At 34.0% G+C, this 10,842-nt stretch overlaps 2 protein-coding genes across 10 annotated transcripts in view; both read right to left on the bottom strand.

Annotated features, from left to right (window-relative positions):
- The window catches only part of LOC129314538 (uncharacterized), a 2,170-nt gene extending 1,237 nt beyond the window's left edge, over positions 1-933 (bottom strand). Inside the window, exon 1 of the mRNA XM_054958005.1 lies at positions 657-933. Coding sequence (XP_054813980.1) covers positions 657-790 — 134 coding nt within the window. The 5' untranslated portion in view covers positions 791-933. The remainder of the gene's footprint in view (positions 1-656) is intronic.
- Positions 934-2,567: 1,634 nt separating this feature from the next.
- LOC129313490 (uncharacterized) lies at positions 2,568-9,720 on the bottom strand. Of its 9 annotated transcripts, XM_054956665.1 has the most exons (9): positions 9,337-9,477; positions 8,980-9,178; positions 8,711-8,866; positions 4,973-6,652; positions 4,707-4,857; positions 4,448-4,595; positions 4,115-4,360; positions 3,020-3,775; positions 2,568-2,953 (listed from the first exon to the last, which is right to left on the bottom strand). In XM_054956665.1, the coding sequence occupies exons 3-8, from the start codon at positions 8,853-8,855 to the stop codon at positions 3,497-3,499; spliced, it is 2,649 nt and encodes an 882-aa protein (XP_054812640.1). In that variant the 5' UTR covers positions 8,856-8,866; positions 8,980-9,178; positions 9,337-9,477; the 3' UTR covers positions 2,568-2,953; positions 3,020-3,496. The 9 variants fall into 9 exon arrangements, with proteins under 9 accessions (XP_054812640.1, XP_054812638.1, XP_054812641.1 ...); XM_054956663.1 differs by lacking the exons at positions 8,980-9,178; positions 9,337-9,477 and adding an exon at positions 9,516-9,720; XM_054956666.1 differs by lacking the exons at positions 8,980-9,178; positions 9,337-9,477 and adding an exon at positions 9,538-9,720.
- Positions 9,721-10,842: the final 1,122 nt, after the last annotated feature.

The raw sequence follows: 10,842 nt of genomic DNA, 5'->3' as shown, positions 1-10,842 counted from the left end.
AAAATAAAAAACAGTTTTTAAAAATAGAAAACAAACAGGCTCTAAGTCTCCCCTTGTATTACAATTATATATCAGAATGGATAGCATCAAATAGGTAATTGAAATAAGTTAGATACTTAATAACCGGCACAAAGAAGTATACTACATGCTAAACAGAAAACTGCATACCTTAACAAAAATTAGACATTGTTAGGAAATTGCCAACAATAAAATATTAGAAAGGAAAGTTATATAAAATGCAACAGACCATTCCTAAAATGTTAATGAAAAGTATAACTCTTCAAGTTCATCAATACAGGTAAATCGTGGCCACAACTCACCATAACTGGGAGTATGTTACATGCCCTCAATTCCCTGCATTGCAGACATGATTTACTCCCGGAATTTACACATCATCCCAGGAATGAAAATGGAATGCCCGCCAATAGCAACCAATATCAGAATTTGATAAGAAACCATTTGTAAAATTAGCTTTAATGTCACGTCAATAGGATTCTTTTGCAAACGCATTCGAGCACAAAGATATATTCCTTTCGAGAAAAGAAGAAATGTACAAGTTCTTAAAAAAAAATTATAAAAAAAAGTACAGGAGATAATATTTCGAAGTCGAACAACTCAATAAAATCAAGAGAGAGCAGAGTATAATTACTTCTTACTTCTTTATAAATGTTTCAACCATTGCCTTTCTTTCCTCTTTGGAACGGCGAATCCTTGATTTTCTTACTTCAGACTCATTGCGCTTGGCAAGGGCAAAGGTTTGCCCCACCCAAGCACCCTTTACAGCATGCATTGTGTTTAGCAGGATGCGAAAGAGCACATACTATAACAATTCACTATGATGGACAAGGAACAGAGCTAAACACGCTCTAAACCCTAAACCCAGACAATATGGAGGGGGATGACGACGACGAGAGACGACTAGTGTAAAGTAAAGGGCCGTGTGGCGGCAAAATTATATTGTGCGGTGCAAGAAATGGGAAGGAAAGGAAAAAGTAATAGCGTAATATAAAATTAATATTTTTTGTGAAAGTTTAAAATAAAATTTGGTATAAGATGAAAGAGAAGGTAAGTTGACCCTTATTTTATAAAAATATCAAATATATTAACAATAGAAAAAAAAAGTCATAAAATTAAAATTAAAAAAAAAATAAATGATGACTTGATCGAATAGAACTATACTTCAAAAATTGATAGCTTAAAAATTTATATGAAGATGAAATGTTGCTAGTACGTTCATAATTCTGGCTGTGTACTGTTTGACTTGAAATTGACATAGGTGAGGAAGAACCCATTTATTAGGTACAATAGATAGATATTTGATCACATATATTTTTTTTTCCTTTTATTTGATTTGCTCTATTTAAGTTCTCTTTTTCTTTTTTTTTAAATAATTCAGTGTTGATCCAGTGGTAAGAATTTGACCAATGAAACATTTATGAAATAATTTGCCAGTAATGAAATGCCATTTTTTCTAATAATTCTAGTCGGCACTTTTTCCCAAAACGAGATGTAATATTGAGAAAAGATTTCATGCTACTCTTAAGCTACCCTAAGATTATAAAATTTGTTGTTACCAAATAGAAAAGATTTATTTGCATGGTTTTATATAATAAATTTATTCTTTTTTAGTATAAAAAAATAGTTTAGATAAATTGTGTTCAAAAACTTACTAGAAACAAGGTATCCCGGTAACTTAATAATAGAAAAACCTTTTAATTGATGTGGTCATGAATATGTAAGAATGTTTTTCATGCATCATTTTCAAGTTGGTTTCATGGATGCTTTGTTCTCACTCTCACCAGAATTGCTTCCAGATTGACAATGATACAATGCAGAAAGGAAACAAGCAGCTGCAAGCATATTATACCTTCCCAGTCGTCAAGCTTTAAAAAAATAATAATAATAATAAATTCATCAGTTAAGAGTTATAATTTAAAAACTTCAAATTTAAAACGTCCAAATAAATTTTAAATGATCCAAATTTGATAAATATATGGTGTTCATTAGCATGACGAGCAGTCATATGTACCCATGCCCCAAGTATATTCCGTATCTTTTAGCTCTACTGAGAACAACTGAAAAGCTGAGCATAGTAGTAAAAAAATATGATATCTAGCTCTTGCTAAGAATCAACTACGCTTACTCTAACCCAAAATAAAAACAAAAAGCTTACCAAGAGTTGCTTTGTTGAACTGATAGAAGAAATTAGATCAATTTATTTTGAAATCTCAAATTCAAGTTTGAAATATATAATCGTATTAAATAAATATATTAAAAACATCTCTAAAATACTCAAAGAAGCCACAGTTGATAATAACGCTCTTACATAGCAGAAGGTTTAAATTAGTCTATATAAATGGTAGTAATATCCCAAGTTCTCCAGGATATAGAAAGCGATAGACTCAAAAACAAAAGAAACAAAATAAAACAAAACAAAACAAAGAAAGAATCAACTTAGCTTCTTAAAAATCAGCTTATATTTAATTTTTCCATAAATCATCTCATGTCAAGTACAACTAAACTGTCCTTTACTAAATAGTATAATTCTTAATAAACACAGCAAGCCATAACATAAACTTTATCACCTGCATAAAATATCATAGGAAAAAGTTTAATATATTCATCGTTTCTCACTAATAAATTACATCTCAAACTTACACACACTTGATATACATACATTCATGCATATACAGGTCCACTAAACTGTATGCTCCATGTCAGCAAGTATTTACATTGCTTTCTCCATACCAAATCCAAAAGCTTCGCCAGGACATTTTGTCGAAACAAAGTGAGATAAACCCTCGACAAGGATCAAGATCTAATATAAACTGAGAGAAATCCAAATGCATGTAAAACTAATAAATTACATTTTATTTTTTATTTTTCCCAGACAGACCTAGCATCTTCACCTGGACATTTGCTGCTCTTTTGCTGGATAAAGGGGACAGAAACACTGGGAAAATTAAGCCCCAATCAAAATTCAAACCTGATAATTAAGGACTCAAGTTGATGAAATTACCTCAAAATGGTGAACCTTTCACTTTAATATTCTTCCTGACAAACACCTGATCAAACCACTTCTGTCCACCAAGATGAACACCAGAAAATATAGTTAAAAGACTAACTAGTGGAGAATTGAGATGATAAGCAGAGTAAGTTTCATGATGCTTACCTATTATTTTGGCTTCACTTTCAGTACCATGCAAGAGGAGAAGAGGGTAGAGAAGCCAAGCGTTAAGCTTGCACATCCCACCAGCTCTTATTTTCGGTTGGCAATAATTGATGTCACATACGCAATAGGTATTAAAATCAACTATGTTCCTCAGGTAATACAGACAAGATTATAGGTGCATGGACAAAAGATTAAAAGCAGCAAGTCAAGAATCCGCTCTCAGCTATACATCTCATGCAGTAACAAATGTATTAACATGATTTGTGACAAGAGAGTTTGGAGGATAGAAGAGAAAGTCCAGCAAAAAACATTGGATCTAAATGCTCAGAGTCGTGAAGCTAATTTAAACCAGCTTCTGGGGTCGGCAGCGCAGGCCAAAATGAAGTTATCTTCACTAGGAGTCTTTCCAGAGACTTCATTTTCCTGTGAAGCCTTTTTGCAAAGGTAAGACAATGACTGCAACCATGAAACTAATGTTGGTTTTCGTACAACATCATCACATTCAGCCACCTGTGAATATAACTCATTAAGAACCATGTTTTGTGCATCTTGTGGTAACTTGGTAATCAGCTGTGCTAACAACTTCATTAAATCCACCAAGACCTAGCAAGCAGTAAAGGCTTAATTAAATTAACTCAATAACATCGTTCAATGAACATGAGAGCAAAACAATTTCCAGCATGGCCAATCTTAAGCGCTGAATTATGCAATAATTGATTTTATTTTTAATAGGTCCACCTAGATTCCAGGTGTCAAACTTGAATCCTAGAAGGTCCGCACTGCTTCATTTTATATTACTTTGTGGCAAAAAACAACGTGAATTTTGATTGATGAAAACAAGATGACAGGTTTTAGTTCCCAAACCTCCGCTCTCCAAACCCCCCCCCCCCAGAAAAAAGGAAAAGAAATCAGGTAATCGTAAGAAATTTAAAAGTAACATACTTGTATGTCAACCAAAAAAACTATGTGCAAAAGCAAGTCCAGTAATCTCTTGCAAGGCTCTGTCTCCCCCTGCAACTTTTTCCATGCATCAGCATCATTAGTGAGGACTTCGGCACAGAGCATGTCTGCCTTCTCAACAAGATTGTTGATGCAATAAAATATTGAAGGACTTCCAGCAGGAAGATGTCGAACAATTCCTATAACTCCAGAAGCCATACCCTCAAAAGGAGTTATGCCTGGATACCCCTGTATTTAATGTTCCACAAAAGATTAGAACTGTTTTCAAGTTATCAGTCTCAAATTTAAGACATAAGTTAAAGTTGATTCAGATACCAATAAGGATCTTTCTATGTAATAGAAAACAAGTTGCTCCTTCAGTGATAATCTTCCATTCATTTCAGATTCTTCCCCAAAAGAAATAAATGCCATAAACAAAGAATGTGAGGCCCGAGCTACTTTTCCATTTGGGTGTTCCATGTATCTAGTTTCACTTGAATAAGGAAGCAAATTTGCAGCAAATGATCATGAGAACAGAGAGCAAACAAGAGCATAAACCCAAAACACCCAGTAATATTATTTTGATGTAGGATACAAGAACATTGTTGGAACTACCATGTTCCTGAATACATGGCTGGGCAAATGCTCAACACAAGTTGGAATGACTCGTAGGTAAAATAAAATGCGAGCTGTTTGTACCTCATCCTTAGACCATATGTATTTGGTTTTCTGGTCCAGCGTAAATTCTAGAAGACATGTTAAATCTTATTCAAAGCAAGATAATCAAAACCAGCGCGGGAAAACATATCATAGATCCAATTGAATAAAATAAATTAGGCTTCTTAAAATGATAAATCACACCTGGACTATTTGTCAATTCAACATAAGAAGGCATGGACTTCACAAAAGAAGTGCAAAAATGCTCGTTCTCCTTAACATTCGCAACAACCTTGCGAATTATTTCTATGTACTCTGGCAAACGGACATGACGAAAATATTCTACACAAGAAAATGATACTAATATCTTCAACGAGACATCCATTTGCATTTCTTGAGTGAATTTGGAGTTCAACTTGTGCTTTGTGACAGCCAATGTAAAAACCACAATCATGAGAAAAGCAGATTCAGCAATTTTCCCCAAACCCTCAAGGTGCTTATCCTCCTTGCCTTTAAAAAACAAAGCTACTTGCCTGTACCCGAAGTACAAATCTTGACAATATTTCCATATAAGATTTTCCACAACATCCTTATGTTCTTCATCTGCTGAGACATACTGATTGCAGAAGATCCCTGTTATAGCTCCAGCTTCCTTGAATAGGATATTATCTAGATGTTCATTGATCTCAGTTAGCTTCAGCCCACCAGAACCTCTTGACAATTCAAGGGCAGTTTTGCACATACAAGGCAATGGAAGTATTTCAGTTAACAATGCCAAAGCAAGGCAAACAAAAAAAGAGGAATGACCAGAAAATGAGCCAGTTCGAGCCAATGCTAATGAGACACATTGGAGCAAAAGTCTGTCTCTAAGATCATTGCCTGAGATTGACATATCAGATCTCAACATCCTTGAGAACAAATTGCTAGCTAAAGTTTCCATTGAAACAATTGCACAAGTCCTCGCTTTAGAGATGGTATCAGATTTAATAGTGCTTGACATAGATCTTTTTGAAGCCGTCACAACTCCAGCCCCAGCCATGAAAACGGCAAATGGAGCATAATTTACCTTAAACTTCTGAAAAGCTTCTTGACAAAATAAGTGTATTTTATCCCAAAACTGGAAATTAACCAAGTTTGACATAACCCAATCAAACAAATAAAGAATCATCAATCCCTGAGCAATACTTCCCTGAGGCCCATTTTCTTTGCCCCAAATTTCAAATAATGAGTCCAGTATTGAAATATTATAAACTGTTGCAGGAGAAGACAAAGCATACCCAATTCCTGCCAGAACATCAGGCACAAGTTCTGTAAATAAGCCAAGGAATTGATACTCCTTTATCAACAGTCCAGACAGTATGTCCAAGCAGGTCGTTTTGGATCTTTCAGGTGAAGAGAGCACAGAAGAAATGGCACCTAGCAGGAGAATAACTTCAGAAAAGAAGAAAGGATCTTTTCTAGAATCAAATTGAACAGAGATGAGGTGAGAGAGGACCTCCACTACTGAATCAATGACAGCTGAAGTAGGCTTCAAGGTTTTTCTCACCCATATGTAAAGAAGCCTAAACATAAGAGGATAGGACTCATAAGGAAGAGAATGATTTGGAGATGAAAGAATGGCAACAAGCAGCTTCGCCTGGGGGTCTGCAACATGGAGAGATGTTTGAGAATTGACAAGGATTTTAAGAGATTGCAGATGATGTAAGGTAAAAGACTCATATTTAACGGAGTCCCTGAGGTCAGCCCATGCCTGAATAATGGCTCGAGCAGATGGAGAATTAGAGTTTCTAGGATTTAATTTGCTGGCACCGCCACATTTGTTCCTCAGCCATTCCTCCAAAAAGAGGATGTTGGGTTGTTTTGACATATTGTCAAATGCTAATGCTGCAAAAGGAGTAGTAAAATTAAGATGAAACGGCAATCAACCACTGTTCTCACATAGTTACAAATTCAGCTTTACAAATTTCATTATCACAAGGTAAGTAAACTATTTGAAAACTATGCAACAATGGTCAACCAACACTGACCAACTCACAAACAAACAAATTTGCAGCTATCACAGTTAGGGGGGAAATAACAATAATTTTTTAGATGCACACAACAGTTCTTGACCCAGAAAATTATCCCAAAAAAGAAGACATTGAACAGGAAGCCAATCTCACATCATACTAATTTACAGATGAAATGCACAATAATATAACAAATCAAAACTCGAGGGCAAGACAGCTGGAAGAAAACACCATCAAAGGCAACAAAGAAAGTCAACTGGAGTGAAGAATGAAAACTTGATGTTGAAATGCTTAGCAAATGAAAAAAATGGGTTATTAATACCAGTAGACGGCTATTCAAGTTGAAGCTCTTTGGGATTTAAAGAGGAGAGGAAGGGTTTTGGATAACACTCAGCAAGAAGAAAGTAATGCCAAGCTAGGGAGGGAGCACACTACACCACGAAGAAGCGAGCACCCAAAGGATTAGACTTAATTGTTTTAAATAAAAGGCCAGCGATATACTCTTCATCCTTCTGTTTCATCAAGGCCATTAGATCCTGTTTGCTGCTCTTCTATTTGCCCTACTTCCAGATAATCTAGAACCTCTTCTATTCTAAGTTTCTAGCCGTCTCACTTTCCATGGGGCACTGGCTGTCTAATTCTACAGTTTTTTTAACCTTTTCCATTTTTCAAACTATTGCGGTTCATAGTTTGAAAAATTAATTTAATGTTAAGAGTTTTTATGTGATACACGAATATATATATGTATATAAATTAGCAACCATTCTACTTTCCACCCAAATTTCAATCACATAAAAATTAGCTAATTAAAAATTATAAAGCCAATGCCTTTTTAAAGAAATAAAATATAATTTTCCGTCTTCAATATTTTTCAACACTTTTTCATCAAACTTTTATTTTAAAATCTGTCAGTTAGAATTTAAAAATCTTGATATTGATGCTTTCTTAAATTGATATTAATTACACCTATACGGTGCATATTACACTTTTGATTACACTTAATTTAAATTACCTTAGATATGACAAGAAGAAAACACCCAAAATCCAACTTTGCCGAATTCAGAAACTGATTTATAACTAGTAACTTCAGTACCCCGACATATCAATACAATACCATCACGCCATTAGCCCTGTCATTTTCCAATCCAGCACGTTCAATACAATATGATATATATATATATATATATATAACACACAAAAACACACCACTTTAGTGATACTCTCCCTCATTCCCCAAAGTGATATGTTTCCTTGGCTTTGTCACCATGAAATTTTGCTTCTCACTCCCCTCAAACATGCTTCAGTTCAAACTAACTAAAGCTTAAAGCTTTATTCTTCTAACCTTAATTTTCTTTCTGACAGAATAATACAACTCACTTTCTATAGATAATCATTTATTAAATAAACCACAACACAAATCCCAATCAAACAGCTAGCAAGCAATACTTAGTGCAAGATTGAAATCTATATATGCTTCATACGTCTACATCCACCTATTCTTCAATTAATAATTACAACCAAACGACAAATATGAGACCTAACTAGTTAACACTACATTCCTAAGTGTACCTGTGGCCATCATATTCTCCAGTTTCAATACGGCTTTGCATTTTTTAACTATAACTCACAGATCAAATCTAACATATTTTATAGGCGGTTTCATTGCTTTTAATATATCACTATCAGTACATCAACTATCGTCCTAACTCAGATTCAACTCTAAAATCAGTATCATCTCCACTGACACTGCAAATCCCTAAAGCTCAAAGGTCCAAACTTTTCTGGAGAACTAATAACGAGGAATCAACATCCTTTTCTGCAAAGCAAGGAATGCAAAAGAGTGTGGCATATGAAATGGAATTTCAAAGTAACAATATTAGGCAATGCAACTAGAAACATAATGAAGCATACGAGACAAAAAAGAGAGAGCTACCGCAGGAAAAGAACCCTGGAACTCGATGAGGGAGAAGGAAAAGCTGGTAGTTTCCTGCAACAGCAGTATTTGGTTGATAATGGAAAGGAAAGAACGGTGGCAAGGGCGGAACTAGTTTACTGCTATTGAGGGAGACTGATTTCATCCCATGTTTGCCTGGAGAAGGAAGGAGAGTTTGTAGAAATGATAAAAACAACCTTTATTATGACCAAAAAGTGCAGCAAATTCTGGTATGATGCATCAACTATTTTGTTGCCTGGCGCGACTACCTGAAGAATCAGACAACTTGATTCCGACCCAACAGCGTAGATGGAGGGAAACACTGGTTCTTTTTGTTGACCAAAAATGCTCAATACTTTCCTCCTTCAATTCGTTTCCTCACTCTCTCAATGTTTATTTGAACTGAAAATTTGTTTCTTGGTATCAATGTCTGCCTCCAACTATCACTGTTATCCCCAAATATCACAACTGTAAAAGAATCAATTGGTATTATGGACGAAAATGAAAGAATCGGCAAAGAGATTTGAGGAGGTGGAATATAACGGTCTGTTTGATTTAATGGTGGGGAGGGGATAGATTATAACGATGCTTGTTCGAAAGGAGAAGAGAGAGAGCAATAGACATACGGATAGTGGAATTTGGAGAAGATGGCGATTTCGCTGAAGTATATTTTGTTCATTCCGTATATTTTGTCACAATCAGGGTTGCCGGTTCTTAAAGCTAAGCCTCACAATCAACCCAGGAAGAAAAAAAAATCAAAGTAGAAAAGAAAAAAGAAAAAGAGAACAAACAGCACCGGCGAAACCTGGAGGACGTCGATGAAGTACCAGAGCACAGTGGCAGAGGAGGGCGTAGGAGTCGCCGCTGAGGTGACGACGGCCGGAGCTTCTCGGAGACGGAGACGGAGACGGAGAACGCAGCTATGAAGGGGTGCTATGAGTTTTTTCCCCCCGGGTTTAGTAGAGGCGGTGTCCCTCCCGGATCCAATCTTCAGTGCTGAGTATAGTGATGTGATCTTTAATTTGAAAGGTGTTTATAAAACATAATATGAGCTTAATAAAATATAATACTCAAAGAATAATGAATGCCTTGCGAATAAGTTATAAAACTCACATAGAAGATAAAATTTTACAAATAAATATAATAAAAATAATAAAAAATAATTATAGTATAACAGAAAAAAATAAAAAAATAAGATATGTATAAAAATATAAAAACAAGCTAGAATAAAAAAAATTACAAAAAGGATAAGAAGTTATGAATAATAATACATGGATTGTATATGAACAAATAATAAAATTAGAGTTAGAAATCTATGATAGAAAAAATGGTACAAATTATTCAAAATCAAAAATAAAATAGAACAAGATAGTAAAACAATTATAGAAGAAGAAATAATAGATTATGAAGAAAATAATAGATTAGCAAAAATAACGTTACAAGATTACGCTCCAAATAAGAAAAAGAAAAATCGAAATCAACAAAAAAAAAAAAAACATATACGTATGGCTAAAATAATAGATGAAGAAATAAGTGAAGTAGATTACCAAGAATTAGAGGAACTAATGGAATTAGAAAAAAAAGAAAAATTAAAAGGATTAAAAAAAGAATATGGACATTTAATAAATAAGAATTATGATGAAGCTATTATTAATATGCAAAATACTCAATCAACACATTTTAATCCCCCAAATTTAGAAGGACAAGGATATACAAATACAAATGCAGAAACAAGTAGGATAACATAAGAAAATTTACTTGAATCAAATAGAAGAATAGTAGATGAAATAATGCTAGAACCAGATGGGAAAAAAAAAAAAACAGAAACCACATTTAATATAAATAAAATACCTTATGAATCTTTTAAAGCTACTTTTAATATACCTGATAAAAATATACCCACACCTTTAATATAATATAAAATAAGACAAATATCTAATATAGAAACATGATTAGATTTAGATTGTAATATGCATAATGAAAGAATATTAGAAGAATGGGCTAAGTCAACATTAACAGCATTAATTGAAAGAAATTTAGATTTTCAAACAGCTTTTTTATTAGTAGAATCAACATTTATGGTATTATAATAAGAAATTATGTAACATTAATAAGAAATGAATTTATAGGAG

The sequence above is a fragment of the Prosopis cineraria genome, unplaced genomic scaffold (genome assembly GCF_029017545.1).
Source record: "Prosopis cineraria cultivar Desert tree isolate PC_DT_omini unplaced genomic scaffold, ASM2901754v1 PC6, whole genome shotgun sequence".
Classification (NCBI taxonomy): domain Eukaryota; kingdom Viridiplantae; phylum Streptophyta; class Magnoliopsida; order Fabales; family Fabaceae; genus Prosopis; species Prosopis cineraria.
This window is presented reverse-complemented; position numbering and strand designations above follow the sequence as displayed.

What these genes read in the sequence shown, in the direction of transcription:
- LOC129313490 (XM_054956663.1), bottom strand. Translation starts at nt 8,855, where the DNA reads ATGAAATCAGTCTCCCTCAATAGCAGTAAACTAGTTCCGCCCTTGCCA. An exon ending in GTAGTTCCAACAATGTTCTT is followed by an intron (nt 4,596 to 4,706) that starts GTATCCTACATC and finishes AAGTGAAACTAG; the next exon opens with ATACATGGAACACCCAAATG. An exon ending in ACATAGAAAGATCCTTATTG is followed by an intron (nt 4,361 to 4,447) that starts GTATCTGAATCA and finishes CATTAAATACAG; the next exon opens with GGGTATCCAGGCATAACTCC.